Source organism: Neophocaena asiaeorientalis, unplaced genomic scaffold, assembly GCF_003031525.2.
Source record: "Neophocaena asiaeorientalis asiaeorientalis breed wild unplaced genomic scaffold, Neophocaena_asiaeorientalis_V1.1 scaffold78, whole genome shotgun sequence".
In the NCBI taxonomy this organism is placed as follows: Eukaryota; Metazoa; Chordata; class Mammalia; order Artiodactyla; family Phocoenidae; genus Neophocaena; species Neophocaena asiaeorientalis.
The window spans coordinates 13,532,859-13,552,772 of record NW_020175018.1 but is presented as its reverse complement, the minus strand read 5'-3'; the positions used below and the strand labels follow the sequence as shown (position 1 = coordinate 13,552,772).

General features: G+C 54.1%; 1 protein-coding gene across 2 annotated transcripts in view; it reads right to left on the bottom strand.

The window, feature by feature from the left end:
• The window catches only part of MIGA2 (mitoguardin 2), a 28,516-nt gene continuing 8,602 nt past the window's right edge, over nt 1-19,914 (bottom strand). For both annotated transcript variants that reach the window (XM_024762363.1, XM_024762364.1), the window contains 10 exons: nt 16,528-16,645; nt 15,505-15,605; nt 14,790-14,905; nt 13,768-13,840; nt 13,528-13,614; nt 4,378-4,476; nt 4,003-4,137; nt 3,182-3,235; nt 2,129-2,245; nt 1-1,910 (listed from right to left, as the gene is read on the bottom strand). In XM_024762363.1, coding sequence (XP_024618131.1) covers nt 1,704-1,910; nt 2,129-2,245; nt 3,182-3,235; nt 4,003-4,137; nt 4,378-4,476; nt 13,528-13,614; nt 13,768-13,840; nt 14,790-14,905; nt 15,505-15,605; nt 16,528-16,645 — 1,107 coding nt within the window. In that variant the 3' untranslated portion in view covers nt 1-1,703. The remainder of the gene's footprint in view (nt 1,911-2,128; nt 2,246-3,181; nt 3,236-4,002; nt 4,138-4,377; nt 4,477-13,527; nt 13,615-13,767; nt 13,841-14,789; nt 14,906-15,504; nt 15,606-16,527; nt 16,646-19,914) is intronic.

Here is a 19,914-nt window from a genome sequence, read left to right as displayed (position 1 = left end):
TGGAAGGAAATCATTAAATCATTTATTTGACTCTGAGTCAATGTGCACACGCCCTACCGTACAAAAGTGGGAAGCTGCAACAAATCAAGTGCGAGAGGCAGTGCATGGACGTGTAAACAAAGACGAAATGAATATGCCACTTCTGGGAGCATTTCTGGGAGCAAGTCAGAGCAGCCGGGGGCCCAGGCCCAAGATTACATTCACAGCGCGGGGAAGTGCAAATGAACGGAATGTCAGAAGGGAGGGGCTGCCCAGGTCCTTCCCACCCAGGAGGCTGCTCCGTCCAGGGCAGCGACTCCTGAGAGGTGGGTTTGGAGCCAGAAGCACAGTTAGTGTACAGCGGTCCTACAGTCTGGGGGGTAGGAGGGACCACGTGGGGGAGGGACTGGGCTCAGAGATAGTGGGCCCTCTCCCATCCCCCCTCCTTCCCGCCCCCAAGGGCCAGACCACCTCCCGCCCCGGACCCCTTTGCCATTCAGGGGAGGGTGCCCCCCCACCGCCCGTCTGAGCCAGTCCCAACTCCAGAGTGTGGAGAACCAGGAGTCTGTTTCTCTTGCAGGCCTCTCCACCTGGAAAGGGGCCGACCTCAAAATAAAGTGTTAAGGCAATAAATAAAAGAGCCCATCCCACCTCAGATGAAAACACTGTAAGAGAAGTGAGTCTACAAATGCCGGCTGGCCTTCCTCTGCAGGACCAGCGGGGAGGCGGGCTCTACAGGGCTTGAGAGCATTTGTCATCGAGTTGAAGGCAAAGTGCCAGGCAAGTTTCTTGTCCTGATGCTGGTCCAGCCGCCTACATCCTCTAACCTCCCCTGATGTGGCCCCTGGGCCCCCTCACTCCAGGGGCCCTGCTCCTGGTGACCCGTGGTCAGAGCCTCCAGCTCAGTGCCTAGCACCAGCTGGAGAGTTCCGGGCTCACAGAGGGCAGGGCAGGGGCGAGGGGACCAGCCCCACCTCCTCCGTCTTTGGTGGTGGCAGAGGTAGGTGGGAGAAGTGACGGCCTTTGGCAGGGCCAGGGTATGTCAGAGGACGCTGTCCCAGTTCAGTGCTTGGGTTTGTTCAAGGGCCTGGTCCCCGCCCTGACGTGAGCGCAAAGAAAGCGGGCCCGCCTCTGGATGGCCCAGGCCCGCCGCCCACCAAGGTGCCCCCCGGCCACACTCTGTGGCTCCACCCTCCATCTCTGGAGCAGCACATTCTCTCGGGTGGCAGCAGGCCGTCAGGACTGGCCGGGCAGATGCCTGGATCTGAAACTGTCCAGCCCAGGTTCCTCCACCGCAGCGCCCGGCCACCCCCTTTTTCATCTCTACCCTCCCAGCCCCACTCAGCAGCCCTGGGGTGGCAGGGGGTTTTGGGCACCCACCCCCAGGGCATCCCATCTCTGCCTGTCCTGATTCTCCTCACAACCCCTCAGGCCCCACTGGCCACTGGTCCAGCCTCTGCTTTCCCACGAACAGCTGAGGCGGGCCCCTCGGGGCTCCACGCCGCTCCGAGGAAGTTTATCCCCTGGGCCTCGGGGATTCCAGGTGATGGAGGTTGGGGTGGGGGCGAGGTCAGGGGCGAGCACCCTTGGCCACCGTGGCCTGGGCTCTGCCACTGCTGACGGCCAGACACCCAGGCCTCCAATGCCAACCCCAAGGCCTTCTCTCTGCCATCAGCCACGTGAATGAGGACCAGCCAGCCACCCCTGCTGGTCCACACCCACCACTACTGCAGCTCCTCTGGGGGCCCATTATCTCGGGGCAGCACACCGTTCAGGCCAATGCTGCTGGCCACCGGCGCCCCCAGGTAGCCGAGCAGGATCTCGCTGCGGCGCCGGGACAGCTGGAGGATGTCGTCCGCCAGCGCCGGCACCGATGTGTAGCGCACATTGTCCAGGTCGAACATGTCCCTCAGGTACTGCACGATCTGGTGCTGGGGGAGAGGGCGGGCATTGGGCCTGGGCCGGGGCCCCTGCACCCCCCGCGCTGAGGTCGTCCGGGCCACCCAAAGCCTCTTCCTTCACCGCTGGAGCCCTGACCCAGCCCCTTCTGTCCTCAGCTCCTGCCCTCCCGGGGCTTCCTCTGGACCCACCCGGGTCAGGCTCCCAGTGGAAGGAGCACAAGCTCTCAGACACGGAGCTCCCTGTTTACCTTAAAGAAAGCACAGACTTCAGAGAGCTGAGGCTTGGGTCCGAGGAAGCCGAAGGCTAGGACGGGGCTAACGTGCTCCGATACGGAGTAGAAATGGGAGATGAAGCCATCAGGCACCTGTGGAGGGTGGCAAGGCTGAGGGCTGGGACCCAGGCAGGGTGAGGCAGCCAGGCCCTGGGGTCGTATTAAGAGCCGGGGCTTCATTACTGTCCTTGCTAGGTGATGCCGGGCAGGTGACTGGGGCTTTTTGGGTTTTTTTGGCCACACCACGCGGCTCGCAGGATCTTAGTTCCCCGACTAGGGACTGAACCCAAGCCCTGGCAGTGAAAGCGCCGAGTCCTAACCACTGGACCGCCAGGGAATTCCCATGACTGGGGCTTTCGAAGCCCTGGTTTTCACCTCTGAAGAATAGGGGCAACCTTGGGGCTGTGATGAGGGCTGCACGAGGGGCCCGGGGTGCGCTCAGCACAGGAAGTGCCCAGAGCATGTGGCAGTGGCAGCTGGTATGAGCTGGGCAGCAGAGCCGGGCTGGCAGAGGGGCACAGTGGATCGCAGCAGCCCGGAGAGTGCAGCCGGTCGCCGCCTGGGAGGGCAGATGATGCAGCCCGATGGGCGGGAGGGAGGCTCTGCCCGCTCCGGGAGCATCCTGCCCCGCCGAGGTGCCTCCACCAAGCCAACCACCACTGCTCTACACGTGCCCTTCCTCCCTCTGAAGACACCCTTTCCCCGCTTTTGACATTTCACAGTGGCCTGCTCTGTGCTGAGCCCTGGGTGGGAAGATGAAACAGATCTACGTGTGCCTTTGAGGCCCTCCTGGTCAAGGGAGCAGTAATGGCAGGACAGGTGGCCGGTGCTGTGACAAAGGCCAAAAGGTGCAGCAGGGCCTGGGGGCTCAGTAAGACCTCCCTGCACGAGCCCCATTCCTCTGCCCAGCCCACACGTCCTGCCCCTAGACCAGGGTCCAGCACACACCAAATGCAGGGTCAACTGAGCTGGGCACCACACCCAAGGCCCCCGCGTGGCGCTCCCCAGGGGCCCTGTCAGCTCACTCACCATCAGCAGCCTCCTCTTGGCTTTCAGGACAGACCAGCAAGCAGTGGCCAGGGCCTAAATCAAAGATGGGAACCCCCGGGGGGTCAGACTAACAGGCCGGGCCGGCAGCCACTAGCCACCCCCAGTCCAGAACCAGGCCCTTACCCCCAGCTCATCCCACCCCAAGCAGGGAGATAGGGACGGCTGTCTGAGCTCCGTCGTCTCCCTGCCCTCAATTACGAGTCAGGCGCACCTAAATCTGAATCCTGACTCTAACCCTTACTGGGCGGCTCCCTGGACTAGCCACCAGTCTTCTCTGGGCCTCAGATTCCTCCTCTGTAAAATGGCCATGACTCAGCAGCCCCACCTCACTCAGTGATTGTGGGGATCCATGGTTACCACCTATAAAAGACCAGCCCCACCCCTCTCCAGACCACCCCCATGGCACACAGCACGGCCGCCCTGCAGGGGCCCTGTGCTCAATGCTCTCCTGCTGTACCTCTTTTTTCTTTTTTTCCTCCGTATTTTAACTTATTTAATGCATTCAAATGGAACAGAATGAATGGCAGCTCAGAAATGAGTAGACTGCCTAAGTGAAACCACAGTGCAGAAGGGAAGTGCACGTCCCTCCGTGCTACACTGGTCAGAGGAGAGCAAGGGGATCCTGTGGGAAGTTCTCCAGGGCAGGGGACTGGTGTGCCCAGCAGCCCTGGATCACAGCGGCAGGCAGCATCCCAGTGGCGTGACTGCTCCCTGATGGGTGGGGAGCCAGCCTTGATGCCCAGGCGCACGCGTAGGGTCACGTGAGTGTGTGTGTGCCTGGGAGTGGGGCGGCCACGCACCGTCTCCTTGAAGCTGTCTGACAGCCAGCGGTTCCTCAGGACGGCAAGCACCGAGGACGGGGGGTTTTCCAGGTCCTCGAAGGCGTCCATGAGGATGAAGTCCAGCACGATGTCGAAGAAGCTCATGCACACCACCTGCGGGGGGCAGCAGTGCTCTGAGGGCAGAGCGGGTGGGGACACCGGGCTGAGCAGGCACACCAGGCGGTGTGAGGAGGGGCCTGGGGCAGGCAGGGCAGGAATGCGGGCTTCTAGCAGCCATGGAGCCATCTCAGAGCCTCAGAATCAAGGCAGGGCTCCTATAGGCACCTCCACCCGGTTCAAGGAGCTCAGGTGCGGGGAACCCCAGGACACCGAGGCTCAGCACAAACAACTCACCCCTCGGCCCTCCAGCTCCAGCCGCGTGGTGGCCCAGGTCTCCGGCCGCAGGGCGTAGCTCAGCATCTCCTCGTAGCTCTCCAGGAAGCCTTTGGGGCTCTGGGGGGAGAAGCAGAGCTTGTTTTGGCCGTGGGAGAAGCCCCAAGACGCAGCTGGACTGGACCCACAGGGGCAAGCTGGCCTGTGCAAGAGGGACACACCAAGGCTGGGCCAAGGCCAATCCCTGAGTAGCACTCATGGAGAGAATGGGACAGGAAGTGTCCTGTGCCCGCCTCCACACACCTCTGCGGCGCCCAGGGCACGTCCCAGAGGGATGCAACACCAGGGGCGCCCAGCAATGTCTCACACCAGCTCGTTGCTGAGCAACGACCGCCTTCCAAAAGATGTGCACATGCCACAGAAGGCACTCACTTTGGAAGGATGGGCAAGGGTGTGAGGTCGAGCCAGCCGCCAAAGTTTCAGATCTCCGCAATCATCGGCCTCACTGGTGAAACGGGAGAAGCTACAGCCCCACACTTGGGGCTACTCTGGGGGAGTCAATAAGCTCGTTTGTGTAACACAATCAGGCAATAAATAGTGTATAGGACTAATGCTGCCAGGAACGGAGATGGTCAGCACACAGGAGGAATTCTTCACTCTCTGGGACTGGGAGGCTTAGCTGGGGCTTACGACAAAGTTTGCAGACACAGACGTAATTCACGGACGTGGAAAGCTAGTACGTGCCAGGGCTGATCTAACGTGGATCAACTCATTTAATTCATACAGTCCCATGAGGGATGGTCCAATATTGTGCCCATTTTACAGATATGAATCCTGAGGCTTCAGATCATTGATGTGCCCAAGAGCCTGGCAGAGTGGAACTGACACAGAGCAGCAGGGGCAGGTTGATGCCATTTATAAGAACCACAGGCAGAGGAGGCATTGGATGGATGTTCACCAAGATGTGAACAGGGTGGCGTTGGGGACAATTTTTCTTGCTTTTTGCATCATCTTAGTTTTTTCTACAATTAGCTTGAGTCTTTTTTTTTTTTTTCTGATGCTCTGAGATTTTGACATTTTGACTTTCCTGTTACTTTTTTTTTTTTTTTGCGGTACGTGGGCCTCTCACTGTTGTGGCCTCTCCTGTTGCGGAGCACAGGCTCCGGACACGCAGGCTCAGCAGCCATGGCTCACGGGCCCAGCCGCTCTGCAGCATGTGGGATCTTCCCGGACGGGGGCATGAACCTGTGTCCCCTGCATCGATCAGCAGGCAGACTCTCAACCACTGCGCCACCAGGGAAGCCCAGCATGAGTCATTTTTATAATCTTTTCTTTTTTTTTTTTTTGCCATGCCACACGGCTTGCAGGATCTTAGTTCCCCGACTGGGTGTTGAATCCGGGCCATGGCAGTGAAAGCCTGGAATCCTAACCACTAGGCCGCCAGGGAACTCCCATTTTTATAAACTTTTTAAAAACTATTTTCATTAAGTTTTAAAGAGAATCTGCTAGGATGACCCTGGGCTGTGCCTTAACCTCCCCGAGCTTCAGTTTCCTCATATGTAAAAGTTGACAACGAAGCTGAAGATGTGGGCTGGCCCTTGCTGACATTTTTGATGGCCACTGGCATCAGCTCGTGACATCCCCAGGACACGCCCATCTACACAGTAGGGGACTGAGGCTTGGGGAGGCTTCACGTCTGGCCCCAGGCATAGCAAGGAGGCGGCCTGATTCCACAATTCCAGAGCCTGGGTGTGTGCAGGGGCTGGCGTCTTCCCAGACAGAGGCCACCCCAGGTCTGCTGCCTGGAAAAACCTGACAGGGCTGTCAGTTACCGCTCAGTCCAGGGCTGGGAGTGGGGTCTGGCGCTCAAGAGCTGCTAGATAGCCAGCCGAGCCTCTTCTTGATTTCTTAATCAAAATCAAGCCAAGGACTTCCCTGGTGGCGCAGCGGTTAAGAATCCACCTGCCAATGCAGGGGACAGGGGTTCAATCCCTGGTCTGGGAAGACCCCACATGACATGCCACAGAGCTACTGAGCCTGTACTCTAGAGCCCCTGAGCCACAACTACTGAGCCTTCGAGCCACAATGCCAATGCAGGGGACAGGGGTTCAATCCCTGGTCTGGGAAGACCCCACATGACATGCCACAGAGCTACTGAGCCTGTACTCTAGAGCCCCTGAGCCACAACTACTGAGCCTTCGAGCCACAATGACTGAGCCCACACGCCACAACTACTGAAGCCTGCGCACCTAAAGCCCGCGCTCCGCAACAAGAGAAACCACTACAACGAGAAGCCCGTATGCAGCAATGAAGATCCAACGCAGCCAATAAACAAACAAATAAATAATAAATAAATAAATAAAAGCAAGCCAAGTCCTGTAGTGGTGCAGAGGCCAGAGAGAAAAAAGCCGAGCCTCCGGGCCCTTCTGGGAGCAGCCGCAGAAATCGGCCGTCCACTAAAGCCCCTGACACCTGCTGTAGCCTCACTTGCCCTTCTTCACTTGTTCGTCCTTTCACCCTCCTGGGGAGGCCACAAAGAACAGGCTAAGGGCATGGCTGGGCTCAGGCTGACTGGGGTTCAAATCCTGGCTCCACCCTAACCTTGCTTAGTGACCGGGCAAGCCCCTCTACCTCCCCAGGCTCACTTTCCTTTTCGGCCGAGCAGATGGAGACATCAGGATCAAATGAGCTACCGGAGGTGACGAAATGTGAGTGAAGCACCAGGCTCGCTGTGCTGCTCGGTAAATGGCAGCTGCTGGGAGGATAATGAGTTGTCCCTCAGAATCTGCAAAAGATTAGGTCCAGGACCTATGCAGATACCAAAATCTAGATGCTCAAATCCCTTTTATAAAAGGGCACAGTATTTGCATATAACCTAAGCACATCCTCCCCTGCACCTTAAATCATCTCTAGATTACTTATAACACCTAGTACAATGTAAATGCTAAATAAATAATTTGCTGGTGCATGGCAAATCCAAGTTTCGCTTTTTGGAATTTTCTGGATTTTTTTTTTTTTTAGTATTTTCAGTCTGAGGTTGGTTGGACCCACAGATGCAGAACCTGCGGATGTGGAACCCATGGATACGGAGAGCCAACAGTATTCACGTTTATGGAGCAGCTGCCCTGTGCCAGGCCCTGGGCTGGGCACATACCTGTGCCAGGAGAGCGGGGCTTCTGGCCCTCGTAGGCATGAGGATGCAGGGTGATGGGGCCATACTGGGCAGGATGAGCCCAAGGGCTATCGGGACCCAGGGGACAAGTCAGGTGAGGTTCTCCTGGGGAAAGAGCTGGGACTCAGAAGGCAGGTGACCAAGGAAGAGAAGGAGGGAGTGGGACAGGGACTTCAGGATACTGGTATGTGTTCCACCTTCTACCCTGGGGGCTGGTACACAGGGGTTCATCTTTCCAGTCATTAAATCCTACTATTTATTTATCATTATTATTATTATTTTTTTTTTTTTTGCGTTATGCGGGCCTCTCACTGTTGTGGCCTCTCCTGTTGCAGAGCACAGGCTCCGGACGCACAGGCTCAGCGGCCATGGCTCACGGGCGCAGCCACTCTGCGGCATGTGGGATCTTCCCAGACCGGGGCACGAACCCGTGTCCCCTGCATCGGCAGGCGGACTCCCAACCACTGCACCACCAGGGAAGCCCAAATCCTACTTTTTAAAAAAAATTTATTTATTTTTGGCTGCGTTGGGCACTCGTTGCCGCACGCGGGCTTTCTCTAGTTGCAGCAAGCGGGGGCTGCTCTTCATTGCAGTGGCTTCTCTTGTCACGGAGCATGAGCTCTAGGCGCGTAGGCTTCAGTAGTTGTGGCACGCAGGCTTCGGTAGTTGTGTCTCGTGGGCTCTAGAGCACAGGCTCAGTAGTTGTGGTGCACGGGCTTAGTTGCTCCACAGCATGTGGGATCTTCCTGGGCCAGGGCTCAAACCCGTGTCCTCTGCATTGGCAGGCAGATTCTTAACCACTGTGCCACCAGGGAAGTCCACATCCTACCTTTTGATACTCTTATGTGCGTATTTTACAACAAGGTAACTAACGACAACAAAAAGAGTTGAGGAACAGCGTTCCAGGTGCTGAGCGGCCAGCATCTGCAGAGGCCAGATCAGGGAGGAAGTCTGTGAGCACCAGAAGCCCTGAGGCCACAGGGCAGAAGAGCTTGGTCTTTACACCAAGGGCAGTGGGAGCGAGGGTGGGTTTTAAGCAGTTGGGTGATGTGTCAGAGGTGACATTTCAGAACCATTACCTCACATTACGCCCAGCCCATGAGGAGGAAGGACTCTAGAGGAAAGAGGCGGGTTCAAGAGCTTTGCTCAAACCCATCAAAAAAAAAAAAGAAACACAAGTGGCCAAATAAACATGAGAATGTATGCAACCTTGTTAATAATCCAAGAAACATAAAGTAATGGATGAAACAAAGATTAAAAACATTACAGGGACTTCCCTGGTGGTGCAGTGGTTAAGACTCCACGCTCCCAATGCAGGGGGTCCAGGTTCAATCCCCGACCAGGAAACTAGATCCCACATGCATGCCGCAACTAAGAATTCACATGCCACAACTAAGGAGCCCTGGAGCCGCAACTAAGGAGCCCGCCTGATGCAACTAAGACCCAGCGCAACCAAATACATACATACATACATACATACATAAATATTTTTTAAAAAATTACAGGCAGACCTCGTTGATACTGCAGGTCTGGTTCCAGACCACCCCAACACAGTGAATATCTCAATAAAGCAAGCTGCATGAATTTTTTTGGTTTCCCAGTGTGTATAAATGTTATGTTTATACTATACTGTAGTGTATTAAGTATGCAATAGCATTATGTCTAATAAGACAATGTACATACCTTAATTCCAAAATGCTTTATTGCTAAAAAACACTAACCATCATCTGAGCCATTGGTGAGTCATAATCTTTGTGCTGGTGGAAGGTCCTGCCTCCGTGTTGATGGCTGCTGACTGATCAGGGTGGTAGTTGCTGAAGGCTGGGATGGCTGCGGCAATTCTTAAAAATAAGACAACAGTGGGGCTTCCCTGGTGGCGCAGTGGTTAAGGTTCCGCCTGCCAATGCAGGGGACGTGGGTTTGAGCCCTGCTCCGGGAGGATCCCACATGCCACGGATCAACTAAGCCTGTGCACCACAACTACTGAGCCTGCGATCTAGAGCCCGCAAGCCACAACTACTGAGCCCGTGTTCCACAACTACTGAAGCCCGCGCGCCGAGAGCCCGTGTTCCGCAACAAGAGAAGCCACCGCAATGAGAAGCCGGCACACCACAATGAAGAGTAGCCCCTGCTCACAAGTAGAGAAAAGCCCGCACACAGCAACAAAGACCCAACGCAAACAAACAAAATTAATTAATTAAATTATTTTAAAATAAGAAAAAGAGGTCTACCCTGGTGGCACAGCGGTTGAGAGTCCGCCTGCCGATGCAGGGGACACGGGTTCGTGCCCCGGTCCGGGAGGATCCCACATGCCGCGGAGTGGCTGGGCCCGTGAGCCATGGCCACTGAGCCTGCGCGTCCGGAGCCTGTGCTCCGCAACAGGAGTAGGCCACAACCGTGAGAGGCCCGCGTACCGCAAGAAACAAAAACAAAAACAAAAACAAAAACAAAAAAAAAGAAAGACAACAATGAAGTTTGCCACATCTACTGACTCTTCCTTTCACAAACGATTTCTCTGTAGCGTGCAATGCTGTTTGATGGCATTTTACACACAGAACTTCTTTCAAAATGGGAGTCAATACCCTCAAACCCTGTTGCTGCTTCGTCAACTATGTGTATGTAATATTCTAAATCCTTTGTTGTCATTTCAACAATCTTCACAGCATCTTCACCAGGAGTAGATTCCATCTTGAGAAACCACTTTCTTTGCTCATCCATAAGAAGCAATTCCTCATCCATTCAAGTTTTATCATGAGGTTGCAGAGATTCAGTCACATCTTCAGGCTCCACTTCTCATTCTAGTTCTCCTGCTATTTCCACCACACATGCCGTTACCTCCTCCACTGAAGTCCTGAACCCCTCAAAGTCATCCAGGAGGGCTGAAATCAACTTCTTCCAAACTCTCGTTAATGTCGATATTTTGACTTCTTCCCACTAATCACAAGTGTTCTTAATGGCAACCGAAATGGTGAATCCTTTCCAGAAGGTTTTCAATTTACTCTGCCCAGATCCACCAGAAGAATCAATGTCTATGGCAGCTGTAACCTTACAAAAGGTATTTCTTAAATAATAAGACTTGAGAGTCAAAAATGAGTCTTTGATCCATGGGCTACAGAACGGATGTTGTGTTAGCAGGCATGAAAACATGAATCTTGTTGTACATCTCCATCCACCTTGGGTGACCAGGTGCATTGTCAATGAGCAGTAATATTTTAAAAGGAATCTTTTTTCCTGAGCAGTGGGTCTCAACAGTAAACCGTGTTGTAAACAGATGTGCTGTCATCCAGGCTTTTTGCGCTACGCGGGCCTCTCACTGTTGTGGCCTCTCCCGTTGCGGAGCACAGGCTCCAGACGCGCAGGCTCAGCGGCCATGGCTCACGGGCCCAGCCACTCCGCGGCATGTGGGATCCTCCCGGACCGGGGCACGAACCCGTGTCCCCTGCATCGGCAGGTGGACTCTCAACCACTGAGCCACCAGGGAAGCCCCAGGCTGTCTTTTGAAGCCAGGCATTGACTTCTCCACTGGAGCAATGAAAGTCCTAGATGATACCTTCTTCCAACAGAAGGCTAGTTCGTCTACACTGCAGATCTGTTGTTTAGTGTAGTACCTTGATTAATTCATCCACACTTAACTGTTTCACCTTGTACTTTTATGTTATGACATGGCTTCTCTCCTTAAGCCTCATGAGCCAACCTCTGTCAGCTTCAAACTTTCCTTCTGCAGCTTCCTCGTCTCTCTCAGCCTTCACAGAATTGAGGAGAGTTAGGGCCTTGCTCTGGATGAGGCTTTGGTCTAAGGGAACGTTGTGGCTGGTTTGATCTTCTATTCAGGCCACTCGAACCTTCTCTGTATCAGCAATAAGGCTGTTTTGCCTTCTTATCATTCATGTTCACTGTCACGTGTTCACTTAATCGCCTTCAAAACTTTTCCTCTGTGTTCACAGCTTGGCTAACTGTTTGGCACAAGAGGCCTAGCTTTTGGCCTGTCTCAGCTTTCAACATGCCCTCCTCACTAAGCTTAACCATTTCTAGCTTTCGATTTAAAGTGCGAGACATGTGACTCTTCCTTTTATTTGAAAACTTAGAGGTCACTGTAGGGTTATGAACTGGCCTAATTTCAATACTGTGGTGTCTCAGGGAATAGGAGGCCAAGGAGAGGGAGAGAGACAGGGGAAAGCCAGTCAGTGGAGCAGTCAGAACACACCCAACATTTATTGATTAAGTTCGCTGTCTTGTATGGGTGCGGTTTGTGGCACCCCAAAACAATTACAATGGACGTGGATGGACCTAGAGAGTGTCATACAGAGTGAAGTAAGTCCGAAAGAGAAAAGCAAATATCATATAATAATGCAAATATGTGGAATCTAGAAAAATGGTATAGATGATCTTATTTGCAAAGCAGAAATAGAGACACAGATGTAGAGAACAAATGTACGGATACCAAGGGGGAAAGGGGTGGGGTGGGAGGAATTGGGAGACTGGGATTGACACATATACATTATTGATACTAAGTATAAAATAGACAACTGATGGGAACATACTGCATAGCACAGGAAACTCTACCTAAGGCACTGTGGTGACCTAAATGGGAGGGAAGTCCAAAAGGGAGGGGATATCTGTCTGTGTATGGCTGATTCTTTCTTTTTTTTTTTTTTTTTTGCAGTACACGGGCCTCTCACTGTTGTGGCCTCTCCCGTTGCGGAGCACAGGCTCTGGACGCGCAGGCTCAGCGGCCATGGCTCACAGGCCCAGCCGCTCTGCAGCATGTGGGATCTTCCCAGACTGGGGCACGAACTCGTGTCCCCTGCATCGGCAGGCGGACTCTCAACCACTGCCACCAGGGAAGCCCTGGCTGATTCATTTTGTTGTGCAGTGGAGGCTAACATAACACCGTAAAGCAACCACACTGCAATAAAAATTAATAACAAAAAAAAATTACAACAGTAACATCAAAGATCACTGATCACCATAACAAATACAATAGTGATTAAAAAGTTTGAAAAACGGCGAGAATTACCAGAATGTGAGAGACATGAAGTGAACCAATGCTATTGGAAAAACGGCACCAACGGACCTACTCGACACAGGGTGGCCACAAACCTTCAACTTGTAAAACACTGCGAAGCACAATGAAGCCAAAACACACACCACGAAACGAGGTATGCCTGTACTGATATCCGGTATTGGCCAAGATGTAAGGAGACACAGCCTTATACTGCTGAGAGGGGCTCAAGTTGTTAAGGCGTTTCGGAGGGTAAACGGGCAAGATCTGCCAGCCTTGGAAACGTATCTGTGCCCAAGACGCAGCCTTACCACACCTGGGCTTTGCCCCACAGAAAATCCCACCGGTACCGAAAGAGGACTGATTATAAACAGACGGAGTATAATAGCGGTGTCTGTGATTCCGGAAAAGTCAGACACAACCCAAATGTCCATCCCTGGGAGGACCAGACTAACCAGAGCCGACCCGCCTGACACGATACCACACAACCTGTCCGTCTACTGACACAGAAAGATGGACGAGATGGACTCTTACAGAACAAAATAAAGCTGCAGAACAGCCCGCAGAACACAAACCAAGCTCTGGAAGTTAAATTACAATGTTCAAAGGTTAGAGTCTATGGAACCGAGTAGGAGGACATATATCAGATCGTGCACAGCGGTTTCCCCTGGCAAGTGGGGTCCCGGAGACCCTGTACGGTTTGCGTCTCATAATCGGCGAACTTTGTAAAACTGTGTCATGCTGTAATCAGAAATAAGAGGCAAGACAGGTCCGTACTTTTCAGAATTAGCACAGGGAGCAAAAACATCCAACCCTTTCCCTGCTCTCCTGTGGCCTGCAGGATGAAGTGAGAGCTCGTCAGCTCGCTTTTAGATTGGGTTTTTTCTTTTTCTTTTCTTTTTTTTAACAGAATTAAATAAAAGTTAGAAAGATAAAAAAAAAACAAACAACGCAGGGGGAAGAAGAGCCGAAAAGAGAGCCCCCCACTCCCTGCTACCTTCTCAGCCTTGGTCATCAGGCCCGTCACCATCTGCCGGCCAACCTCCCCGAAGAAATACTGGTGACTCTTGTCCTCCAGGAGGCCCTAAGGGGTGAGGAGGGAGGCGGTGAGCTGACAGGCTGGCGGCCCCCCCAAGCCGCGGACAGGGCAACACCGTGCGCTGGGCAGGTAGCCATCCGCGTAGAGGAGCCTGCTTGACTGCCCCCATCCCCCCATCGCGCCCCGGACCGCACCCACCTCGAAGGCTTGCCGCACACAATGCAGCTTGGCCAGAAAGTCCTGGTCACTGTAGCAGCCCAGCAGTTCTGTCCTGAGGAGAAGCGCACAGTCACAGCACCTGGGCCCCAGCCAGCGACCCCCCGTGGGGTCAGGGCAGAGCCCTGGGTGGCCCTGCCTCCACCTGGTAGTGTGACCTCGGGCAGGTGGCTGCCCCCCTCTAGGCCTCAGTCTCCCCCAAACCCGAGGAAGGGGCTGACAAGATGCTCCCTGAGGACGGGCTGCCTCGATGGCACTGGGCGCCCCTGGCAGGTATGGTCACTGGGGATCGGGCTGACCCCGGCCTCCTTTAGGCCCCAACCAGCAAAGGACCCTCTCTAGCAAAGGACCAAAATGGCCAAATTGCTCCCAAGGCCAGGGCAGGGCTTTCTGGGGCAGCTAGAGGTGCCCTGATCTGGGCACTTCATCCAAATCCCCAAGGCTTCAGCTGGGGCCTTTGGCCATTTTCAGTCAGTGAACTTTAAACACACATACTTAAATCTGGGACTCATGACCATCATACAGAACAATTAATTTAAGGTGGATAAGAGCCGTCAATATACCACACAGGAGAAGACTGAGGCTAAGAGAAGTCAGGAGACTTGTCCAGGGCCACACGCCACCAAGTAGCAAGACCTGGAGACAACCGGGGTCTGTCTGTCTCCAAAGCCTGGCTTCTGGACGGCTCCTTAAAGGAGTGTGTCAGAACACAGGGCTTAGGGACAGCGCCCACGGTGCTTCCATGACTGGACCCCTCAGAACATGTGCGAACGATTGTTATTTTAATTACTTATATTAATTAGTTATTGTCATCGTCAACCCTAGACCTGCCTGTCTTGTACTGGGGCCATCCTAGGGTCTCCGAAGCTGGGGCAGGAGCCACGGCCAGACCGTCCCACCCTCAGCCTGGCTCAGCTGGGTCCCCACCAAGCCCTGCTGGCTTCCCCAGCCTCCTCCAAGGGGACGGCCCCCCCCACACCTGCCTCCTTCCCTCCCATGCTCACCTGAGGGTCCGGCAGGGCACTCTGCCCTCCTTCACCAGCTGCAGGGCCTCCTCGTAGGCGGCGGCAGGCCTGGAGAGTGGGCTCGGGTAATCTCCAACCTGCAGGGACTCAAAGAGCTGGGGGGAGGGTGGAGGCCTGTGTCAGCAGCATTGGCAGGCGGGGGCGGAGCCTTGGGGTGGGTCAAGGGCACCTGCCCAGGGGACTTCTGGCGGAGTACGCCCTAGGGGCCAACGCTTCAGAGGGAACGTCAGCAGGAATGCTGGCTGAGGGCAGAGGCCCGGGTTTGAGTTCTACTCTGGCTCTCAGCATCCCCATCACCGGGTGCCCTTCCGAAAGGGACCATCTACTGGACACACACCCGTGTCCTCCCATCCCAGGAAAGGACAGCCGCCTGGCACACGTGGCCATGGCAGGAAACTAACCAAGCAATGAGCACTCGGTCTGGAGAAGGGAGAGGCCGGCGTGGGCTGGAGCTGCTGGGGACGGGGACCCCTGCCCTCACTCATAGGACCTACAACCCCTGGTTTCTCAGGCTTCCCCATTCCAGCAACACTGAAGAGTCCCCCGGGGAGCAGCACTGGCGACCTCCAGATTCTGCTCCCATCAGAGGAAATGCCTTCACTTTCCCACAACCCAGTGCTCGCCCGCCAAGGAGCCACGCGGGAGCCCCGGCCTTCACCCCTCTCCCCGCAGCCATCCCCCCAACCCACGCCACCTCAGTGGCGGAGAAGAAGGAATCCTCCGAGGTCAGGCTGTCCTCATGGTCCGCCCGCAGATGCAGCGAGCCCTCGGTCAGGGGCAGCATGAGGGTCCGCTCTGGGCAGAGAGGGAAGGGAGGGGCTGAGCTGAGACTCCTGGAATCACCGATCGAGCTAAACGTACACCAAGCCTCCCAACGCCCGATTCTGGACGAATGACGCCGATGGTAGCAAAGCTCCTATTTTCTGTGCCACGTCCGCACCGCCTGACCCTGAGGACTGTGGGCCCTGAGCTCTGAGGGCAGGCTGTGCTGTGCTGTGTGGCCCTGGGCAAGTTGCTCCCCCTCTCTGACAAGCTGAAACAGCCTCTGATGCCAAAGGGCCCCTCACTCAGCACTTCCATCCCACCCGCTCAAGGGCGAGGGGGTCTGGACACTCAAGGGGACTTGGGAAAGGTTCACAGCCCTGAATGCCCCACCAGCCTTCTCTGTCACACGGGGAGGCCAGAGGAAGTGGGACTGCTCGGATGGGGACAGAAGTGGAAGATGTGTCACCCTGGCCAGCCCTCACTGGGCCTGTGCCACCACTGGAAGAGCCAGGGAGCCCGACACTCAGTAGTCTGATGTTCCCCCCTGGGGGCGGACAGCCCCCAGGGAAGGGCCCTGGGGGGTCACAGTCACCACACGGGGTCTGGCACGCAGCAGGCACTAGGAGAACATTGGCTGCTTGGCTGAATAACTTCATTCCATCTCAGTGATGTCACACCCCTTGACCTCAATGAGCCACCCTCCGCCCACCCGGTGCCCGCAGAACAGGGCTCAAACCAAACACCTGGAACAGCTAGCAGGGGAGATGTTGACATACAAGCCCCAAAAGCCCGCTCCCAAGGGGATGGGGCAAGGCACACCGGCCAGGGACTCCCAGGGCCTCATTCCAATTCTGTTCCTGCCTGTGGGGCCTCAGTTTCCCCGTCTGTGCAGGGAGGCACTGATCGGATGAGGTCGTGGGCCCTGGGGATCATTCGCCCCGGCCCCGCTCACCGAGGTCCAGCAGCATGTTGTCGGCCGGAAAAGTGGACCCGAACTCCTCCTGCAGGTGGTAGGCCCGGTGCAGCAGGGACTCCAGCTTCTCCGCAAACTCCCTTCGCTGTGACTCTGGCTGTGGGTAAAACAATGACGGTCAACCCAGGCCCCCCAAGCTCCCCACGCCAACGGCCCCTTCCTTCACCATGATGGGGGTTCAGCCCCCAGGGAAACAGGGGACAGCTCTGAGGCCCAGCAGCAAGCACAGGTCTGGACTGAGCTGCCCCACACAGGAGCCACCGGCAACGCACGGCCAGTGCACACTTGAGACTCGGCCAGTCCCACCTGACATGGGCCATAAGCATAAATACACACCAATTTCAAACACTTAGTATCCCCCCGCAAAAAAAACCCCAAGCCTACAAGAACGTGAAATACCTCAGTGATTTTTCATCTTGATTACATGTTGAAATGATAATATTTTGGATATACCAGACTATAGAAAATATATTATTAAGTCATTTCAGGGCTTCCCTGGTGGCGCAGTAGTTAAGAAGCCGCCTGCCAATGCAGGGGACACGTGTTCAAACCCCGGTCCAGGAAGATCCCACATGCCGCGGAGCAACGAAGCCCATGCGCCACAACTACCGAGCCTGCGCTCTAGAGCCCACGAGCCACAACTACTGAGCTCACGTGCCGCAACTACTGAAGCCTGCGCGCCTAGAGCCCGTGCACCGCAACGAAGAGTAGCCCCTGCTCGCTGCAACTAGAGAAAGCCAGCGCACAGCAATGAAGACCCAACGCAGCCAAAACTAAATAAATAAAATTTAAAAAGTCATTTCACCCATTTCCTTTTGCTTTTTAATGTGGTCTCCAGAAAATTTTAAATAAGATACATGACCTCCTACTGAACAGCACTGCTCTAGACCCGAGCAGACCTGGTCCAGACCTTGGCGCCACCAGTTCCGAGTTGTGTGACCCTGAGTAAATAACTCCCTTATTCTGAGCCCCGGTTTTCTTATCTGTCAGCTGAAGTAAGAGAACCTACTTCCTAGGATTTTAGGGAAAACGTGAATGAAATAAGGTATATAAAGTACTTCCTACAAGACTGGCCCATGGTGATGGCCTGTAAGTGCTGGCTATTATAATCAGAGGGCAGTTAGGAGCCCAGAAAGAGCTGGGTTCAACCCCACTGTTCCTATTAACCGTGTGCACTTGGGAAGGCATCGCACCGCTGGCACCACAGCCTGTGGCCTCAGTGACCTCCTCGCTGCCCTTGGCCTCCACACCAGGGTGTGCGAAGATGGGGGCACTGCTCCTTTGAACCCAGGAGCTTCTAGGCCAGGGGGCCAGGCATGGGCAGGCCTGACCCTGTTTTCCACAGAGGCTGCCAGATCCTGCAAGTACATGTAACCAGACCCTGGGGAAGAGACAAGGGCCAAGTCGGGCCTCAGGCCACTGGGAGAAAGAGGCGGAAGCACTCAGAGGGGGACAGTAAGATTGTAATGGCTGTCTTTCACTGAGCGCTAGCCCTGGACAGGCAACTCGCTGTTCAGCCTCAGGGCTTCCTTGAGGCAGGGATTGCCATGACCCCGCTTCACAGAGAAAACTCAAGGAGGTTATGTGGCCCAGTGCACCCAGCTAGAGCCTGGCGGAGCCCATGGGACCCCAGACCTGCTGGCCATCTTGCTTAGTAATGCTGCTCAGTGTGGCCAGCAGAGCCTTGTAGCTTTGGCAGATCTGCCAGCTCTTTCTCTGGGAAGCCACCTTGGGTTAGAGAATGGTTTCCTACATACGACACAAGTGACAAAAGAAAAATTAGATACACTGAACTTCATCAAAATTAAAAACCTTTGTTCTTCAAAGGACACTATCAAGAAAGTGAAAAGATTGGGAATTCCATGGCCATCCAGTGGTTAGGACTCTGCGCTTCCAATGCAGGTGGCACGGGTTCGATCCCTGGTTGGGGAACGAAGATCCTGCAAGCCGTGAGGTGCAGCCAAAACAAAAGGAAAGTGTAAAGACAACCCCCAGAATGAGAAAAAACATCGACCAAAAAAGTACAAGAAAAGCCTTCTCCTCCTTTCCCTGCAGACCCTCTCCTCATAGATCACTGTTAACAATCTCCTGTGGGGACTTCCCTGGTGGTCCAGTGGTTAAGAATCCACCTTCCAATGCAGGGGACACGGGTTCAATCCCTGGTCAGGGAACTAAGATCCCACATGCTGCGGGGCAACTAAGCCCACGACGCCACAACTACTGAGCCCTCGAGCCACAACTAGAGAGAAGCCCGAGTGCCACAACAAAAGATCCCACATGCCACAACTAAGACCTGATGCAGCCAAAGATATAAAAATAAATAAATAAATAAATATTAAAAAAAAAATCTCTTGTGTTATCTGTCCAGAGGGAAATAAAAGTGCACATACACACCAGCAGTTACCAACAGGCATATGTAGGCAAGGATGGATGTCTTTTTAAAAATGTACACATCAGCAGAAATTAGTACAACATTGTAAACCAACTATACTTCAATAAAAATAAATAAATAAAACGTACACATGGGTCATGAATCACTATGTTATATACCTGTAACTTACATAATGCTACACATCAACTATATCTCAATAGAAAAAAATGTAGATATGGGTCACTATACACATTCTATATCTTGCTTTTTTCACTTCATAAAATATAGTGGAGAAGACAACCTAACAGCCCATACAGCTTTCCTTCAGCCTTTTATTTTTCTTCTTTGCCTCACCACGCGACTTGTGGGATCTTAGTTCCCCAAACAGGGATCACACCCCCACCCCTTGCATTGGAAGCACGGAGTCTTAACCACTGGACCGCCAGAGAAGTCCCTCCTTTTTTTCTATTTATTTTTTTGGGAGGGGCGGGGGGCTGCGTTGGGTCTTCGTTGCTGCACACGGGCTTTCTCTAGTTGCAGCGAGTGGGGACTACTCTTCGTTGTAGTGCACGGGCTCTAGGCCTGCGGGCTTCAGTAGTTGCAGCACACGGGCTCAGTAGTTGTGGTTCGTGGGCTCTAGAGCGCAGGCTCAGTAGTTGTGGCGCATGGGCTTAGTTGCTCCGTGGCATGTGGGATCTTCCTGGACCAGGGCACAAACCCGTATCCCCTGCGTTGGCAGGCGGATTCTTAACCACTGCGCCACCAGGCAGGCAGATTCTTAACCACTGCGCCACCATAAAGGCTGCCTGGTATTCCAGACCCCTACTGATGGGCACTTACAAAAACTATTACAAAACAATTCATCCTAGGACATATATTTAGTGTGTTTTGCACAAAAAAAATTTTATTTTGGCTTTTCCACTTTATCTCTCTTTTCTGATACTGAGATAAATATTCACTTATAGAAAACGTGGACTGTGCCAAAAAAAAAAAAA